Source organism: Meles meles, chromosome 7 (genome assembly GCF_922984935.1).
Source record: "Meles meles chromosome 7, mMelMel3.1 paternal haplotype, whole genome shotgun sequence".
Lineage (NCBI taxonomy): Eukaryota > Metazoa > Chordata > Mammalia > Carnivora > Mustelidae > Meles > Meles meles.
Genome location: NC_060072.1, coordinates 2,934,939 through 2,954,683, shown reverse-complemented (window position 1 = coordinate 2,954,683; position 19,745 = coordinate 2,934,939). Strand labels below are relative to the sequence as shown.

The window sequence follows — 19,745 nt, the reverse complement described above, 5'->3', positions numbered from 1 at the left end:
TCGAGGGGAAGCAGGAGTCCAGGTTCCCAAAGGCTGGAAGGCCAGTTCGGGGCATCCAGGGCCCGGCACTGGGTGAGAGGGCAGTGGGACCATCACTCTGCCAGACATGGAGGAGCCTGAAAAAGGACCCTCAGGGTTGGGGTGCAGGTCCTGGGCAGGACTTCCCTGGGAAGGGTGGGCATCTCTGGGACCAGGTGCAACCTGGAACCCGCCCCCTGGGTTTGGGCAGAGGGGTCCCCGGTGGCAGCCGTGGCTCAGCCAGTCGAGACAATGACTGTGGACGAAGGGATGCAGGAACTGGCGACATCTGAACCCACCAGAGTCCTATGTGGAGCTGAGCTGGGCACAGCCAAGGGCGCCAGCCTCCTGGCCCCGCGCCCACAGCTCCACCCAGGTCCCACGCAGTGAGCGGGAGCTGAACAGATGTCAGGCCTGGTGGGCCGGCCCTGCGCTTGGCTGAGCCCCCATCCTCCCGTTCGTCCGTCCGTCCGCTACAGGCAGCCTCAGGGCCTGGGACCGTGCTGTGACAGGCCGGTGGTCCCTGGGAGCCGGTGAACGCTCTTGGGACCGCACGGCCCGACAGGTAAGGTCTATGAGCTCCCAGCCCTGCGGGGACCCCTGTTCTGGGGAGGGGGAGGGAGGGGCCGGAGCCCAAGGTGTGGGCAGCAGGGACCCCTCCCTGCCCACCCTCGCCGATGGGGCTGTTTGCCTGTTTCGTTATTTAATGTGTCCACAGAGCAGCAGAAATAGGTCTCCTGGCTCCTGTAAGAGCTCCCCGGGGACCGTATTCGGTAGAATTGGTTTCATCTGGGGCCGGTGTGTTTCCATTGGTGCGTTTACAGCAGTCCTCTGCAGGGGCGTCTCCTGGCTTCACCCGGGCAACCCTGAAACCAAAGAAGGTGCCTTGGTGGCCCCGTGGTTTTTGGGCCTTCATTCTTGGGAGCCTGAGCCCCTGCCAAGGCTCCCGCAATCTGTCCTTCTGGCCACAAGTCGGAGGAGCAGTCGCCCGGGCCTGGGGAGGGTCTGGGACCCCAGGGGACAGGAGCACTGAAACGATCGCGGCACAAAAGCTGCCGCTGAAACTATTTAGTGCACGGGGCGGGGGGGGGGGGGGGGTCGCGTGTGGCCGAGAGGTGTTGCCGTCAAGTTAGGGACGGAAGCCGGTGGTGACTGCTGTTCGCCTGCAGGAACCAACATGCAAAGCTCAGTCCTCACGCATCCCCTGCGATGGAGGCTGGAGTAGGGGCCGGCCGCTTGGGCGGGCGGCAGGGGTCGCGGGGGTGGGGGTGGGCGGCCACTGCGGCGACCTGATGATCCAGCAGGGATCCGTGGGTCAGTCCAGGAGGCCCTGCCCTGCGGGAGTGTGCAGAGGTGGGTGGGGGGGTCTGGGGGAGCAATCTGGCCCCTGAAATCAGCTCCCCCGAGCCAGAGCTGGGAAGCGCACCCCATCTCCAGTGCCTCCTCAGCCACGGGCTGGCATTGTCGGGGGTGCAGGGCTCCCAGGACACGGGTGGCAGAGGTGGGGGGCAGGCGCCTGGGGACCCACTCCTTTAGGGGGAGACACTGCTGTCCCGTCTGCACGGGGGGTCCGACCTGGAACAGATGGGGGACAAGTGGGCAAGGTCCTGGGCTTGGAGCGACTCGGCTATTCCTACTTGTAGATGATGGTATGGTGGGAAACCCCAGATCTAGAAATAAGGGTTTTTTTAACGATTGTATTTATTTGACAGAGCACAAGTGGGGACAGGGGGAAGCAGGCTCCCCGCGGAGCAGAGAGCCCGATGTGGGGCTCGATCCCAGGACCCCGAGACCGCGACCTGAGCCGAAGGCAGACGCTTCACCGACTGAGTCTCCTCTGCTCCCACGCAGATAAGTTTTCATAGTAAGAGGCACAATTTCTGGATTTCATATGATACCCTTTAAAAAAAATCAGATTTCTATGTAAAAACAAAAAAAATTTAATCCCGAAAGAGTTTGTTGGGAATATACCTGAACGGTTCCGAGATTGTGGGAAGCTGGAGAACTGTCCGAAGACAGAGTGAGGCTTTATGAATGGGAACGTGCCGCGTTCCCGGAACGAAAAGCTCAGCCTCGTGATGAAAACGTCTTCTCAAAATGTGCAGCGTGAAGCGGCAGGGCCCGGGAGACGCGCAGTGTGACTCCTTCCAGGAGAACGAGGCAGGGAGTGAGTGTGCGGGGAGAGAAGGGCCCTGCTCCTGCCGGCTGGGGTTCCGGGGCTGTGCGCGCCCGAGCACGCGGGCAGCAGGCGGGGGAGCGGGAGAAAAGGCCCACGTTCTTACAGGGGTCCCCCACAAAGGGAGCACGGGGACTTCGGGGGAGTTCCAGCTCTTGGCCTGGGTGGTAACCCCATGTCGTTTTATTCTTGTCCTTTACACTGTTACCTGGGTGGGGCCTGGGCGCCTTGGTGGTCGGGCGTCCGACTCCTGAGTTCGGCACAGGTCATGAACTCAGGGTCGTGGGATCGAGCCTGGGGGTCGGTTGGGCCCTGTGCTCAGCGGGGAGTCTGCCCGGGGTTCTCCCCTTCCGCTGCTCCCGTGCACCTGCTCACTCTCAAAACAAAAGTGTGCAGGTGTTTTCACAAAACATGCTCCGCTTTGAACAAGAACAAGAATTTATAAAAGAAAACCAAACTCTGTCCAAAGTAACTTTATTGTTGTCTTCTCAAACATACCAGAGCAAATATGCCGTTTTCCAATCTTGAAACCAGCAAGATTACAAGAAAATGAAGCCACCCTCTCAGGCCATACTCGCCCGTTACCCAGGATTGGACCACAGCTGTCGCAACCGCCCCCAAGCGGCAGGGACCACCCCCCAGGTGCCCACCTGGTGAGAAGCAGCAGGAAAGGGTCAGAGCGTGATGGCTCCTGGTGTTTTCGCACTGAGGAGTCACCAAGGAAGTTAAAACAGACTAACCCTTCCAGATGGCCCTAACTTTTCACTGACCCAGCATCGGTCCGGGTTTTCCTTCACCACCCTGGAGTCCAGTGGTTGTGGGGCCTCCCCGGAGATCCGAGCCTCTCGCCCACGGGGGAATGTCTGAACAGTCCTTCCGGACTGTGCGCACATCATCGGGAACTCCCGGGGCGTCCCGACCATCACTCGGGCCCCGAGAACAGCCCCAAGGCCTGCAGTTCTGGACTTCGGCATGCGGCCAGCCGTGCGGGAAGCCGGGGACAGGGCCAGCTCTCTCGGTGAACAGAAAATGCTCATCGTGGCCTGGACCAGTTTCCTAAAATGGGCAGTGGGTTTTAGGACAGGCCGGAACTGTTCTGGGGAAACCTTGTGAAGGAGCCCGTCGCACAGCGTGGTTCTGGCTCCCCCACCCCGGGCCCTGACGTGTGGCCGCTGCCCCCGCACAGAGCTGCTGCCCGTCCTTCCAACCAGCCGCGAGCACCAGGAATCAGAAAGAGCCCGCGTGGACTGACTTTCCACACCCAGACTGCGCCCGCCCAGGACCTGCTAAACCGTTGCCTTTGTACGATTACGTGGTGACGTGGTCTACTGGAAAGGCCACGGGTAAAGCTCGCTTTGGTGTGACCTGGACGGGGCAGAAAGGTGGAGCGGGAGATCTCACATATACTCCAAAACACAAACACCGCAAGGGGATTCGATAAATATCGGAGGTCTGTCGAGCGAACGGGACCAGCTGCCCCTCCAAACGGCCGAGCGCCCCCTCCCGCGCCGCCCGGGACAGTCAGGCTGTCTCCGTCTCCGCAGACCAAAGACCAAGCCACAGCTTGTATTTCAAATAAAGCTATTTTCGAGGCGTCTTCCACATACCTAAGTGTGAATACAAAGAAAACAAGGCCAGAGCGCCGACGAGGGACCCCGGGGACCAGTTATACCTCCAGGGAACCCCGGCGGCCGGGGCTCTGGTGCATCCGCAAACATTTCGCTGTGGGGACACCACTTCCCGCTGACGAGGACATTTTCATACATACATGGAATGAAGCGTGAAGAGAAGCCCAAGTCTGGAGCACGTGCGCAGATCTGGGGCCTGTGGCCAAGGAGCCGCAGGAACTCAGGACCCACCCCCCAACGGGGCGAGGGCGCTTGGCCGGAAGTGAACACAGTTCACAAAGCGGATTTGTACCCCTCGCGGGCCCGCTTCCTCCCACGGCCCCACGAAGCCCTCCTGTTACCCACTGGGTCGCTGTGAAGCGTGGGTCCTCTCAATTTAAAACGGATGCCATGTCCAGAACTCACAACTGTTCTTGCCACCGGCCGACTGCCCCAGATGCACCGGCGCAACGGAGGCAAGGGCTGGGACTTTGCAGATACAGGGTCTCTCCTGTCAGTGTCCTTCTTCCTAAGATGGTCCTGCTCCGAGGTCCCCGATGCCGCCCGGGACATACTCGATCCAGAAAGCGTGCCCCGAGCCCAGGTTCAGGTGAAGATAACATGAAGGCAACCCATGTGTTCCAAAACCTGAGCACACGCACTCGAGTACGTCCTGCGGAGAGGGTCGGTGAGCTGCTCGACGCCTCCCTTCCAGATGCTGGGACCTCACATCCACCATCCCTAAGGCTACGGTGACAGAGCCATGGGTGGGCCCCTGAAAACCGCCGTCGGCCTAAAATCTAAGAAGTCAGAGCCCCAAACTGACAGGGGCTGTTGGCGGAGGCGAGGTCTGTGAAATGCGGCCCGCAGGTTCACAGAGCGCTGAAAAGGCCGGGAACTTTCACGGATTTGCTGACCAAGGTAGTTTGTCTAAAATCAAGATCTAACTATCAAAAATAAATTTCTAAATTTAAATGTATATATCAACGTAATTGGACTGCAGGAATTTTCTTAAATAACGTTCACGCTTCCCGAGCACAGCGCGGCAGGCGGGGCGTGAGGGCAGCTCAGCTGTCCAGGTCCTTCCGGTCCTCCTCGATTCCCCGCGCAAAGAGGCGAACCAGCTGGCAGTGGACCCTGCAGACACAAAGGGCCTCGCGTGACCCCCCGGGACCCTCTGGCCCTCGGCCCAGCAGCTGGTCGAGGGTGGAGGGGCCTGGGGGTCTCCTCATGGCCGGCTCTGGGCCCGGCCCCGCAGGGACAGGCCAGGGGTGCAGGGTGACTTACCCACACTTTTCAGAGGCCTGTCTTGTAACGGGCGCAGAGGGCCCCGAAGGCCGGGCTCAACTCGGCACCCCCTCTTCAGCAGCATGACCATCCCCAGATGGCCGTGTTCCGAGCTTTCAGGGCCACAGGGAGGGCTCCGTGCGGGGCGACCCCCCATGTGGGATGTGCAGGACATCCGGTCAGCCGGGACAAAGGAGCACCACCCCAGCCCCGCCCCAGGGGTCCATGGGTGGCCGAGGTGCCCCAGAGACCCCACCTTCCACGACAAGCATGAGGATGAGCGCCGAGGGGCTCAGGGGTCCGCGTGGTCCCCACCAGCAGGGCCACCTTCCCCCTTTACTAATGATGTCACAGGCTCCTCCAAGATGCTCAGTAAGAAAAACCCCGTGACTGGGGCATCTGAGTGGGTCAGATGGTTAAGCACCTGCCTTCAGCTCAGGTCATGATCTCCAGGTCCTGGGATCGAGTCCTGCGTCGGGCTCTCTGCTCAGTGGGGAGCCTGCTTCTCCCCCGCCCCACCACTCCCCTGCTCATGCTCTCTCCAAAATGAATAAATAAAATCTTAAGAAAAAAAAAACCTAAGGCATTTGCTGCTCAAACATGGTAATGATAGCAAGATACAGACCATATGCTTCCCAAATAATGCTGTTCCTGGTTTTCAGAGTTGCCCATGTTGTAGTCAATCCTTAAACCAGCATTACAACTAATTCCACATCTTTAACTGGTCAAATGACAAAAGCCGAGTCCCTGCGCACACAACTGTCCCGGCGGCTTCTCCTGCGGCCTCGGGGCCACCACCCCCAGGGAGGCTGCGAGCCAGACCCCCAGCTCCGGCCACAGCCAGGGCCACCTGAGGTCCACGGGGCTGCCGGCCCGTCGAGCGAATAAGGAACGGGTCATGCTGTGACGTCCGTGGGGACAGCAGCACCCTCCCCAAAGCAGCTGACGGAACGGGGACACGGGGGACGTGGAGCCCCGGGAGACGCGCCAGGGCACGCACCTGACCTCGATGTTGGAACTGCTCAGGACCTCCCCGTCGCAGTTCCAGGAGCTGTTGGACACGGGGCAGCAGCAGGGCGGCGAGTCGCTGCACACGGGCCCAAAGCGCGCCTTCCCCCTCTCCTTGAGGTCGCTGTCCTCGTCCTCCACGTGCTTCGACAGAAACTGGAATTTCTTCACACGATAAACTTCAACAAAAGCGAAGTCAAACTACCAAGAGACACAGAAGGGGGTGGAGTTCTTCGGGCGCCAGGCCGGGGAGGCTGGGCTGTGGGCCGCGCCGCCGGCAGACACCACCTCCCACCGCCGCCGCAGCGACGGGCACTTTCTAAAGGGTTCGGGCGGGGCGGCTCCGTGGGCAGAGCGACCGGCTCTCGGCTTCGTCTGGGGTCACGATCTCCGGGTCCTGGGACCGAGCCTCCCGCTGGGCTCTGTGCAGAGTGGGGATCCTGCTGGACAGTCTCTCTCCCTCTCCCTCTGCCCCTCCCCTGCTCGCTCACTGTCTCTCTCAAATACAAGTAAACCTTAAAAATACAAAGAAAAGCATATGCTGGTGGTCCCTTAGCTGTAACTTGTAGAGTTCCTTACTTCTTTCACAACCGCTAGTTTAAAGCCACATAAGAACACCGTTAGAGTAGACCTCAAGCACAATTTAACAAAAAACCACCCCTGGATCTTCCTAAAACAGAGACACACCCACAGCTGCGGGCCTCCAGAGGCTGCGGGACGCGGGGTCTCCCGCCGCTCACCTGGTCGCGCTGGTTGGTGTGCCTGACCAGGAACCGCAGGAAGTTGAATCGGGAGCATTTCCGGATAAGGATGAGGTCAGAAGAGCCGTCCCCCAAGTGCGCGGCCGGGGAGAGGCCCCGGGGGGTCCGGGGACAAGCGCAGGACATGTTTGTGGCGTTGACGGCCAGGAACTTCCCGCAGACCACCTTCCACTCCTCCACCTCCTCTGAAGCAGAAAGGGGCGTCGTGGACGGGACGTTCGGGGCGGGCACCCAGAGACCCTCGCCACAGACTCCCCCGCGACGGGCCCCTGGCACCAGCACCAAGAATCCTGTGCCGGCCGCCAGCCGAGGGTGGCCAGCCGGAACACAGCGCAGTTTCGCTGGTCCTCACGTGGGGACTTCTGGACAATCTCAAACACAGACCGACCGCCAAGCATGGCCTGCGAGCTACTTTCACATTTCTACGTGGTCGGAAGAAATCAAGAGGAATATGTTGGGACACAGGAAAACTGCTACGGAACCGAATTTCACGTCCACGGAGTTTGCGGCGGCGCTGCGCCCCCTCCCTCGCAAGCGCCGGGCAAAGCCCAAAGGCGCGCAGCACAGGCAGGTCGCAGGAGAGCTCGCTGGGCCCCGGGCAGAGCATCGCGGCGGGCGGGAGCCGGGCTGGCGTCCAACCGCGGCATCTCCCTGCCACTTGCGCCGCCCCGAAGGCTGGCAAGCGGCCGCTGTCTGCTGCCCGCGGGAGCCCAGGAGAAAGGGAGGTGCGGAGTGGCACCAGAAGAGGGACAGACGCGACGCCCTCAGGGCGCGGAAAGGCGCGGCTCTGCACACGGAGGCAGAGACGTTACCCGCGTTCTCCAAACCGTAGAGCGCCTTCTTCTGCTCCTCCTCCCGCTGCTGCCTGCTTTGCCGGCACACGAAGCACCTGAAAGACAGGGACGTCACCACCCTTCCTGCGGGCGCGGACACTCAGCGGGGACACGGGACGGTGGGAACGCTCCTGTGACAGCGGGCTCGGTCTCAGAGGCTGAGCTAACAATATTTCCTTTGCACGCCGGTTTGAATTCTCCAGATTAGACCTGTGACAGTGACCCGGGTCAAGTCCTGCTCTAACACGCGTAAGCGTTGCACGAGCAGGGCGTGTCCTGCGAGGCCGGGAAACCGGCGCTCGGAGCCAGGTCTGCGTGGCCCCAGGTTCGTGGAGCTCCAGCGGGAGCAAAGGCCGAGAAAGGTACAAATTCCACGGCCAGATAATACACTGGTTTCCCGTGTTCCCATCGCTACCAAGCAAGTGGACGACTGGGAACTCCACGGTCAGTGTGGACGGCGTCTGCGGTCCCGGGGCCCCCTGGACTCCCTGTCCCCCGGGGTACAAGGGTTTATGCCCCTGATGAGCTCAGCAGTCAGCTTGGCAACGCGACGGCAGAAGGAGCATCTGCCTCTAACTGTTCTGTGGTCTCGAGTCCCTCACTTCGAGAAGGGGAGGAGCGCGGGGACGCGGGACCCCAGAGGCCCTGTGCCGAGCTCCGTTCCTGGGCACGCGAGCGCCACCCTCCCCCGTCGACACTAGACGATGCCATGCGCCCACAACAGGGAAACAGCCCCAAACGGCCTGGCTTTATTTCACGCCACGTGCGGCAGAAACGCACGGAAGGGGGTGCTCACCCTGCCCGACAGGGCTTCCTGTCCCGCGGAGACCCCACTGTGTGTCGCGCCGGCAGAAAAGACACCGTCCCTTCATAGCAGTGATGTGACAGGAAGGTCTTCAAACCTGAGAACAGAGCACGAAGGAGTCGGTCCCGCATCACCTCCCGGCCACGCCGCCCCACACCACCAGTGCCTCCCGGGAGGCAGTGACAGGAGCAGAGAGGGCACCTAGTCACCAGGGCTGCTCCTGACAGCGGCCCCTCCTGCCCCGCCTGCAGGTCGCTGGCGTCTGCTGAAGCCCCTGACGTCCACGCGGCCTGAGGGAGACGTTCCCAAGGGCGGAGCCCCCACATCCCGTCTGCTCCTCCCAGGCTCTTGGCCCCAGCTCTGGCGTCCCCCAGCCTCGGCCGCCCGGGGTCACCCAGCGCAGCTCTGGCATCCGGGAAGAACTCTGACGAAATTCACGGCAGCACTGGGCCCAGAGGACGGTGGCCGGCCCTGGGGCCGACTGCGGGAGCCGTCCGCTCTCAGTGGGCCTGGCCAGCCTCGAGCTGACCCCTGAGAGCAAGGCAGGAACCCAGCCCGCCAGTGCAGGGAGTCCCGCAGGACACGGGCATGGGGCCCGGGTCACGGTGGGGACCGTGCCGTGTCCTGGGAGTGGAACAGTGACACCATGCCCCACATCAGACGGTGGAGGCCACGGTCACATCCCGCGTGATGGGGACAGCACCCCGGGCCCTGGCCCACTCTGCCAGCACCTGGCGTGTGGCTGGGCCCCGGGAAACGAGCCAGCACGTGTCCTGTGGAGAAGCCACTTCCAGTGGCCCCCAGTCCGCCTTCCTCCCGCTGCTCATCCCCCTGCTTCTCCCCCCGACACCCTCCCACCCAGCTCCTTGCTAACGTGAAGGGTGCACGGCCGGAACCCTGCAGGGCGGCCTCTCCCCGGAGGGCAGTGACCCATCTCTGCCTGTCCCGTCCTCAGACCACTTGCATGTCCCACAGGCCCAAAGACGTCAGCCTCCCCTCTGCCTCAGAACCACCTTGGGCCATTGCGGCGTGTCGGGCTCCAGGCCGGGGAGGAGACGTGTCCCTGTGGAGGGGCGACTGTGGGGCACGACAAGGCCCCACGGGCTCAGGGCACACGGCCAGCTCAGCGGCCGGGAGGCAGGGACGCAGTGCCCGTCGTTGCTTTCCCGGACTCTGGTTTATCAGACAGTTCTCCGGGGCCCCTACGATTCACCTTCCGCTCTTTGAACTCCGCTCCGTCTCGGCGATGCCTCAGCCCAGCAAGTTACTGTCCCTTTCTCTCCCAAGACAAGGGCCCAGATGTTAACCCCTGCGATGCTTCGGACTGAACCTAACAGAGATTCGCCCAAAAGTGAACCGGGAAGGGCCGCGACCAGACAAATGGCACTGATCACACTTGCCCCGGAGCCCGCATGGGCGGCAGGCGTGGCCACCGGACTGCGCACCGTCAGACCCCTTCTGGGGGGGACACCCCTGATGGGAGTAGACCCGCCTGTTCCGCGTGGTCTGCTGTGGATTTCCAGTTCCCGGCAGTTCCAGCTCTGGGGCCGAGGGTAGGGGTTCTCGGGGTGCGGGCCCTGCCCCGCGGGCGTCCCGAACCCGTCAGACGAGCCCCTGTGGCTCTAGGCCGTGGAGATCGGCGTGGCGCCCGGAGGTCAGGCGGGCCTCACCTGAGAAGTCGTATCTGACGAGACCCATCCACCGCTTCTTCTCGCTGTCCTTGATGATGTCCCCGTAGAAACCGTAGCCCAGGAGAGACACGGAGTACCGCAGCAGCGCGCCGTTGTGATGCACGGAGGACACGTCCATGGACAGCGAGTCCCCTGCGGAGGGAAGCGGTCCCCACTCTCGCGCCGCACTCCTCCCGCCCTGGACGGGGCCTGGCGAGCACGTGCCGACGCGGACGACCAGCACCGGGGGAGATGGGGTGCACCCCGGGGGGCCTGGCCGCCCGCGTGTCACTCAAACGACAGAATTTAATGGGCATTTCCAGAACAGGTTTGGAAGCCGTCCTGTGGGGCCCCAGGGAGCGCGTTCCGGCTGCGAAAGTGGGGGAGGCGCCCGCGTCCGAAACAGACGATCGTCAACACGCCACTGGCCAGCAGCACTTGCGCGGCTTCGGGTCTCTCGGGAGACGCACCGTGGTCAGGGAGGGAGCCACGTGCTTGCGGGGCCGGCGACCAACAGCACGGACGGCCTCCTGCCCCGGGGCCGAGCGTGCAGGTGCCCGGGAAATGCCGGGAACGCCGCGTGAAAGCACGTTGCAGGCGTGTGGATTCGGGCCTGGGCAAGCCTGTCCCAACAGGGCAGGGGCTGCGTCCCAGACACGGCACCAGAGAGCAGAGCGTCGGGCAAGCCTGGGGCATGCTGGGGCCAGGGGGTCGGCCTGGGCGCACAAGGGGACACTGAGGCAGCAGCTGGGCCAAAGGGTGCCTGCGACTGTGGGGCAGGGACGCCGGAGGGATCCAAGCCAGACCACGGCCCACACAGAGCCCCGAGGCAGGAGGCCCAGGGAAGCCCAGAAGCCAGCCCCAGACCACCGCTTCCCCCACGGTCAGTGCCCTCGGGGAGGGACCTACCCACGATGATGTGCAGGGCAGACGTTTCCACATCGTTGGTGCCCACCGTCGAAAAACACACACAGTCTGTCGACCCTAAAGAAGGGAAAAGAAAAGGAAGGTCTTCGATGGCGTCGTAATGATTTAAAATTGCAGCAGGTTTCCAACAGGGTGGTCGCGCTTCCTTCCAGCCTTGGATGAAGAAAAGACCAGAGGACTAAACAATCCTCGTGCCAAGGGAGGCCTGGCCGTCTTGAGAGGAGCTCGTCAGACGTGCTGAGATGCCCACACGACCAACTCGCTCCTCACGGAGCTCTCTGGCCTGCTCCTTGGGCCTGTCTGGGGGAGCGGAGCGCCAGACACGGGGGCGGGGGTCGGGGCGTCTCCACCCTCTGCAGGGCGTGTATGTCCCCCCTGCACGCGCCAGCGGCCCCGGGACCACGGGCACCTGCGCAGAGCCGTCAGCAGTGGGAATGTGGATGCAGAACGAGGGCAACCTGCGAGGTCCCCGCAGAGGCCCGTGGGAGCCCGCGTCCCGACGATAGCGCTTCCCGGTCCACAGAGCACTCTGGGGCCCATCGCTGGTCAAAGACGCACAGCAGCCGCCACCTGACAGACGGGAGGGGACCCCCCCGGAACTCAGCGAGCACACGCCTCCCACTGATGTGCTCGACCGTAAGCTGGGGGTGACCTCAGGGCACCCGGCGAGGGCCAGGATCCCCTGGCATGGTGATCGTGCTGGGACCCTCCGTACGTCTGTCCTCCTTCCAGCCGGGGCCCGTCCAGGTCAGTGCTCTCGGCCTGAGTGGGCGGAGCGTCCCGGCTCTTATTTCTGACTCCCGAACCCCACTGCCCCGAGACGCGGGCCCAGCAGGTTGGGGACAGGGCTGAGCGAGCTGAACTGGCTGAAAAAGCCTAGTGGGACTTCCCGGAGCAAAGTGCGCGTCAGGATCTGGAACCGCGCAGTCTGGCCGCGGACCGGGACCCGGCAGGGGGTGACCGGGGTTAGCCGGCCCAGCAGCCCCGACGCCGGCGGGTCCCGACGCTCCGTCCTCCGCCCCCAACGATGGACGCGTCTCCCGTCGTCGGTGATGTCCCCCGAAACCGGAAAACAGACGCGCTGGACTGCCAGCCCGTGTCACGTCTTCCACTAACAGACCCCGGTCCAGTCTGTCGCCCGAGGGGAAGCTCGACGTTGTCTGAGCGACGTCGCGCTCCTGATGGCTGTAAGTTATGGAAACGCGCACGTACGCCTTAATACGCGCGTTTCTCTTGCTCTGTTCATCTTAACCTGAGGACGTCGGTAGCATCGCATTTCAAAAACGAGCCAAAACGTAAAAATTTTTAAATAAACATTTAAGACCGTAGGAGTTAAGTCTTAAAATACTAAACATTAACAGCAAACCTGTGCGGTTTCAGAGTCTCCCACAGGCTCCTCTTTAGAACGAAGGGGACCCGGAAAACCAGCAGGAACACGCCTGAGAGAACACCCTGAAAGGGCTATTTTAATTACTCTCAGCTGTGCCCCGAGCTAGTTCTTCGTGTCCCCAGAACCTTCCAGAATGTCCGCGGAGCCCCTTCTCCCGTCGCACAGCCAGGGCCTTGTTTGAGACCCGGGCAAGCCATCCTTCACGACACACGCCGCACAGACGCCCGGACTTGCCTGCATTCGCAGTCGCGGGGCCTCCCGCCCCGCAGGACCCCGCAGGGACCGCAGGCAAGAGCAGAGCGGCGAGCGTCTGGTCCCCATCCCGCACCGCGGCCGAGACACCCGAGGCCTCGCTGGGCCGGACACCCGCACTGGGGCAGCAGAGTCTCGTGACGGATCCTCTCGGGCTCACGTGTGCGCGTGCTGGGACCCCGCAGAGCCACAGCCAAGCGGGCCGGGCTCGTGACTGACCGGGACGGCATCTCACTCCTCCGACGCTGCTGGACACGTCTCATCTAAAGACGTGTGGGCGGCACAGGCCGAGGCGTCCAGACTGGGGTGGGGCCCCGCGGACTTGTGTTCCAGGATTTCCCAGGGCCCTGTCCCTGGATAGGACACGCGTTCTCTGTCCCCCAGTCCCCCGGCAATGAATACGGCCGGTGACCTGACCTGACAGGTTTCGGGGATGGTTTTGCTAACGAGTCGGATTGTTAAAGGAGGTCATCGCTCGGCTTGCAGGCACTCCAGACCCTTCTCGGGCCCCCGCCTCTGCCCCTCCCCTCTCCGCCCTGCCTCTGGCTCCCTGCTCGCGCCTCCGGGCCAGAGCCAGACTCCCTCCTGCCCAAGGACAACTGCGGCCCAAAGGCAGGGCCACCCTCACCACCCTCCTGGCCCTGGACCAGTGTCAGCCCGAGAGGCCTCCCAGAGCACCCCGTCTGCAACAGCCTGTCCCCCACTCGGCTCTCTGTGTCCTGGACCCACCGTGCGCCTCCCCACACCCCAGGGGCACCGCCTCACTCGCTCCTCGGCCCACAGCAGCGGCCGGTCCGCCGCGGGGCAGGGAAAGCCACGTCGCAAGGGTACGTGATGGCGGACGGACGGATGGACTACCTGCCCAAGGTCCAGAGAGCCTCCAGCTTGCGCGTGGCCCCCGATGGTCTGAAGAGGCCAGCCTGGTGCAGCTGGGGGGACCCGGGTGCCCGCAGGCAAGTCCCCTGAACCCTGTTCCTTCCTTTTACCGTCCAGTGTGCTTTCAACAGCTCATCCCTCGGATGTGACCTAACTCCCCGGGCATTTCCTCAGACATCTGCGTGGCCCGGGCTTCGACCAAGAGGAAGCCCTGGCTGGAAACCAAGGTCTGGCCCCAGCGGGGCATTGGGACGGGGTTCCGGGACCAAGTCTGCAGAGGCGCGGGGGCTCGGGTGTGCCGCACAGAAATGGGGACAGAGGGACCCAGGGAGAGGCCCCTCCTTCTGTGGACCTGCTTCCCTCTTTTAGATCCTCAAGTGGAAGGAGACTAGAACCGCGAAGGCATCAGCAGGTCCGGACTCACGGCGGCTGGAGCAGTGACGGGTCTCTAACGTGCTCTGTGTCGGGCCGTCCCAGCCGCCCCGGGGCTGCCACACGCCAGCCAGGCCCCGCGGCCTGCTCCTCCCCACGCCGGGCACCCCCTTCTGAGTGCTGGCCTCGGCGTCCCCTAGGAGCCCGTCCCCGATCTCCATCAGAACTCGTGCCCCCAACCCAACGCCTCGTCTTTGTGCCCCCGGGGCACCAAGACCGACATCACGGGGTCACCCTTATCCCTCCACCTGATGCCTGCTGGCTCCGCGGCAGAACTACACCCGAGTCCCAGTGGCCACACGGCCACCGGCCTAAGCACCGGCGTCCTCCCCAGGGCTCAGGCAACACCACCCAGAACAGAGCGCATGGGGTGGCCTTCAAGTCCATTCAGACGACGCTGCCCACTGGCCTCTGTGTCTCATCGCGTGGCCTTCAGGACTCGAGCCCCAAGCTGGGCCCTTGTCCAGGCCCCTCGATGACCCCACTCCTGGCACCCCTACCAGGTGGGTCCCCTTTCCTGGGCGCACAACTCTGCCCCAGCGGACCCTTGGCACACCCGCGTCCCCACACGGCCAGCCCCTCACCTGTCGCCTCTCAGAAAGGGCCCTGGGCGCCCCAGCAAGAGAAGCCCCTCCTGGCCACTGTCCGCAGCGTGCCCGCTCTGCTTTCCCGGTGCGCTGGTCCCCTGAGTGGGCAAAGGCCACGCCCATCCTGTCCTCCACTGACCCCCAAGGCCCAGAATGCCCACAGCACAAGGCGCGTCTGTCCCCACAACACTCCTGAGCGGCTCCTGAACGTGAAGAGCTCGGGCTTGTACGTGGTCATGCTACTGCAGGCCGGTGGCTGTAAAAGCCATCACGGAAAAACAGTTTACCAGAGAAATAAAATTCACGTCGCCCAGAACACACCCCACGCGGCCAAAGAGAAAAGCCTAACTTGGGGAGAAGTCGTGAGCAGCGACCAACCAAGAAAAAACACGCCGCTGCATGAACAACGTTCGTCCGACTTTTCCTGACCGTGGCGGGGCAGAGAGGACCCTCGGGGGGCCTTGGGCCGCTCATCTTGGTCCATGAAGTGGGACCAGGACAGCAGCTCCTTCACAGCTGTCGCGAGCGGTGGGAGGGGACGTGGCACGTGGGATTTCTGCCCGGACACAGCCCCCATCAGTCGCCTCGGGGCAGACCCGGGCACTGGACCGGGCTGCCTCCTCCCTGCGGGCGATGTTCGCGAAGCCTCGAACCAATTTATGTAACTCAACGTGGTGATTTTCAAAGAACTCAGTACTTCCCACAGTCACCAAACACGCTGAGCCAGGGGAGCCTGAGGGGCTCAGTCTGTGTGTCTGACTCCTGGTTTCGGCTCAGGTCATGGTCTCAGGGTCATGGGATCGCAGCCCGTGTTGGGATCCACTCTTGGTGGGGAGTCTGCCTCAGGTCCTCTCTCTCCTCCCCCGACCCCTCAGATAAATAAATAAATCTGAAAAAAATAAAACCCACACGGAGTCAGACGTCTTCAGGACACAGCCCAGGGGCCCATGGGGTGACCAGGCCCGGGACCTCATCCCTCCCTGTCTTACACAGGAAGTCACCCCTGCCCCACGCTGTGAGCCCCGACCAGTCCCCAGCACCCACCAGCCTGGGCTGCAAGCCACTTCCAGAAAACCACCTGTCTCCCCGGCTTCTTTTCTCCCCAATTGTGCTCTGGGGTCCCCGTGTCCCCCAGGCCCCCCCACACCCCAACCGGTCAGTCCTTTGAGAGCTGACTGTACCCCAGCCACCGGCTTCTCAGTGCCCATGGGAAGCAGCGCCCAGGGAAGGAAGACAAGATTCCCTCAAACGCAAAACAGGGTCCTGTACTCGGTCAGAAACTGTTTCTCAACAAACTGTGCCCCCGGGTGGCGGTGAGATCACCCTTTCTCGAGCAGAATGACCTTGAAGGAAAACCAAGCTTGATGCTCCCAGGGAAGTGGGGGAAAGAAAGGGGGAGGGAGCGTCCCCGGGGAAGTGGGGGAGGGAGGGGGGAGGCGGCGCCCCTACCCGCGGGGATGATGCCGATCCTGAGCGGGCTGGGCACCAGCGCTGCCCTGGGCTGGTTCTGGTCCACGCCGGCGTCCCGCTGCGTCCTGCCGATCAGGCCGTGCAAGACCTCACTGAACATGCCATCTCCACCGACGCAGACGATTCTGCAAGGGACACGGGCTGTTAGGGTCCCTTCTGCTGTCCCCACAAGGTCGCACCCTCCCCCTGGTGCCCCCCCTTCATCGCAGAGAATGCCCTCCCCTTGGCCCACAAGCAGGGGGTTCCCCTTCAGGCCAGACTGCTAAGAAGTAAGCAGACAGGGCGCCTGGGTGGCTCAGTGGGTTAAAGCCTCTGCTTTTGGCTCAGGTCATGATCCCACGGTCCTGGGATCGAGCCCCACATTGGGCTCTCTGATCGGCAGGGAGCCTGCTTCCCCCCCAACCCAACTGCTTCCCTCTCTGCCTACTTGTGATCTCTGTCAAATAAATAAAATCTTTTTAAAAAAAGAAAAGAAATAGCAGACAAAAGCAGAACAGATGTCTCCCTCCGCAGCGCTCCACCTGCCAGACCAGCCCGCAGCCCCGCAGCCGCCCTCAACCTCCACGCTGCCTGGGCTCCGGGGGCCACCCGGTCACGTTCTCCATGCTGGCTGCACCGCTGTCTCCAAAACCGACTTCAGCTCCCCACCTCTAACAAGTGCCTACGTGTCATCTGTAGGGTTCCATCACCCAGACCAGTCAGGTCTCCCCCAGACCTCCTAGAGACTGTCCCCCCAGGTGTAGCCCCTGCTGCCCTCCAGTGGCTGTGCACACAGCGCATAATCTCCTTCAGCTGTCCCGGGTCCGATCCCAGCACATCAGTCCTCGCCACATGGCCTTAAGGGCCCTTCCAGAACGCCTGACCCTCAGCAGCAGCCTGTGGGTGGCCCTGGGTCCTCACCCCTGCGGAGGCAGCCATCCTCCCCCAGGTCTCGAGCGCTCATTCACCAAGCCCCTGCCGTGCGCTAGGCCTGTGCCAGGGCTGGGGGACAGCTGCACGCAGAGCCCAGGACACTGGCCCTCTGGGGCTGACGCGCCAGCAGAGACAGACACAGCATGGATGCGGACTTGCACGCGGGGAAAGAGCGCAGCAGCTCCCCGCCCCGCCCTATGTTGCACAGCTGGGCAGGCACAGCCAGGGCCGACCCAAGAACAGACATCAGACACCCAAACCTGCGGGTGCAATGGAAAGACTTGTCTGTGGTCTCAAAACCTCAGGCACACCAAGAAAGCCTGTCACAAGCGCTCTCCCGCGGTGAGGGACAATGGGACAGGGGAGTGGGACCCCAGCGGGACAGCAAACAGGTAAGAGCCTCGTGTCCTGTGGTCTCCCCAGTTGTCATGGTATTTGTTCTGCAGAATAGCCTTGTTTTTAGGACACACGCCCTCAAACATTTAGGAACAAAAGGGGAAGGTCTGGAACAGACAAAGGATTCAGGAAGACTCGTCTACGTAGGAGGCAGGAGACGGACAAGGACAGCAGCCAGCGGTGGCACCATATCGTAGAAGGAAGCACGACGGAGCTTCTCTATCTCTGATTTTCTCCCGTGACAATTAGGAGGAAAACTAAGAACAGGGGGTGCCTGAGTGGCTCAGTGGGTTAAAGTCTCTGCCTTCGGCTCAGGCCATGATCTCGGGGTCCTGGGATCAAGCCCCCCATTGGACTCTCTGCTCAGCGGGGAGCCTGCTTCCTCCTCTCTCTCTCTCTCTCTGCCTGCCTCTCTGCCTACTTGTGATCTCTGTCAAATAAATAAATAAAATCTTTAAAAACAAACAAACAGAAAAACTAAGGACAGGGAGGGAACCACACGGAGATGGGTGAGGCCTGATCAGCGTGTTCTACGTGTTCTACGTGTTCTACGTGTTCTACGTGGAGTCGGACGAGCGAGCAGCACACACCCGTCGTATCTGTCGGTGTTGATCTCATATAAAGTCTCCTTGGCCTGGTTCGCATGTTCAGTCACTGTGAGGAAAAGTAACATTATGTTATAGTATTATATTATATAACGTTCTATATTATGTTACGTATACATTATTATTTTATAGTTTTTCCTTATTACCCCAGTTATGCTGAAACTTTAAATAAAATAAAACTTGAAGAAAATTTCAGAATATCTGAAGATGCAAGGCCCGCAGACCGTGTACTCAAAGTAAGAAGCAAAACACCACAGAAACGCTACTCTGCGTGGAGTTTTGTACCCCAGACTTCCCGACATTCATCCCAGACACTCTTTTCAGCGAAAAGTTCTCTGGAAAGACCACGTGAAAGGTCCACGTGCTGTGCCTTCAGAGTCACAGGGACACGGCTGCAGCCCCGCGTTTCCTGCCGGCGGGCATCACGCTGGTTCGCCGTTCGCTGTTGTAAAACGTGGCCGCGCACCTCTGTGCCTGTCACTCGTACACCCGACTGTCGCCCTGGGCAAGAGCGAGAAAGCTGGGGTCCCGGGAAAGCCCCCTCAGGAAGTGTGCACAGACCTCAGAGCACGGGGTCAGGGGGAGGAGAAGAGCGCCTCTGCGCCCCCCGCCCAGCGTCGAGAATTTGCACTAAAAATCGGGGCCGCGAACACAGCGTCACACTACATTTGTTCAAGTGTCACTTACTGTGAAGTTCCTCCTAAGTCTCACTAACTGCTTTTCTCTCTGCTCGCGAGAACTTTCTGTCCCTGATCTTTACCCTTCCGCCTTCTTAGCGTTTCTCTCAAGTGTTTCTTAGGCTACGACTTGGTTAGAAGAGTATCCGTTCTTTATTCCGTGTTGTTCTCATTCTGGGGTATAAAACAACGCGTTTCACTCTGTTTAGAATAAACTCGTAAGACAAAACCTTGTCTAGCGATCACACAAGCCGTGCTCAGAGTCGCTCTATACGTGTAACAGAACGGACGCTTACCGATTATCTCGGTGGTGACGGAGGCTAAGGTAAACAGTGGCGCCACTTTCTGCTCGTAGATCCGCTTGCCTTGTCCCTTCCCTCCGAACGGATTAATGAACACCAGCAAATGCTTTGGTCTCGATGCTACAAAACAACGACGTGTAAATCACAGTGAACGCAGCAAGTGTCAACAGGAAAGACCGCATCGCTGAAGGAGATCTAACGGCTGGAGCTTGAGAACCCTGCTTAGTACCGCCTGGTAAAGAGTATTTAACTCCAGGTTAAAGAACGGTGCTGAGGCGTTTCCTAATCTACAGGCAGGCGGAGAAGAGTGGGGGGTCTATCAGAATGGCCAGGAGCTCTGTGGATCTGCAAATCCCCAAGAATCCAGAATTCTGACTGAGACACTGGTCCTATAAAATGTGACTTCGGGAAGGCGAGTCTGCAGAGAACAAGAAGAAACACGTGCAGACGGGACCATTAGAAGAGACAGACGGAGAGACAGAGAGGACGGAGAGACAGACTGTGAGACGCCCAGACAGCCCGTCAGCCCCGGGCCTCAGCCCCGTCCAGAGAGCGTCTTCACCTGGCTCATGCCGACATTTGTGTTGGGGTCAGCTCGGATAGATTCTGACCCTCAGAACCTAACTTTACTGGCAATCGATAAAAGTCACATGAAAGTATATCCCCCCAACCCCAAAAACTGAGAATCCGAGTCCACACAAACTCCTGCACACAGAAGTTACAACAGCCCCGAGTGGAAACACCCACGTGTCCA

General features: G+C 61.4%; 1 protein-coding gene across 1 annotated transcript in view; it reads right to left on the bottom strand.

Annotated features, from left to right (window-relative positions):
- Positions 1–2,651: 2,651 nt before the first annotated feature.
- CERK (ceramide kinase) overlaps positions 2,652–19,745 on the bottom strand; it is a 38,802-nt gene continuing 21,708 nt past the window's right edge. Inside the window, exons 4-14 of the mRNA XM_046010895.1 lie at positions 18,986–19,111; positions 17,998–18,061; positions 16,079–16,224; positions 11,075–11,149; positions 10,166–10,318; positions 8,487–8,592; positions 7,670–7,746; positions 6,837–7,042; positions 6,089–6,297; positions 4,168–4,938; positions 2,652–4,018 (exon numbers count right to left, since the gene is read on the bottom strand). Of these exons, the coding sequence (XP_045866851.1) occupies positions 4,869–4,938; positions 6,089–6,297; positions 6,837–7,042; positions 7,670–7,746; positions 8,487–8,592; positions 10,166–10,318; positions 11,075–11,149; positions 16,079–16,224; positions 17,998–18,061; positions 18,986–19,111 (1,232 nt within the window). The 3' untranslated portion in view covers positions 2,652–4,018; positions 4,168–4,868. The remainder of the gene's footprint in view (positions 4,019–4,167; positions 4,939–6,088; positions 6,298–6,836; positions 7,043–7,669; positions 7,747–8,486; positions 8,593–10,165; positions 10,319–11,074; positions 11,150–16,078; positions 16,225–17,997; positions 18,062–18,985; positions 19,112–19,745) is intronic.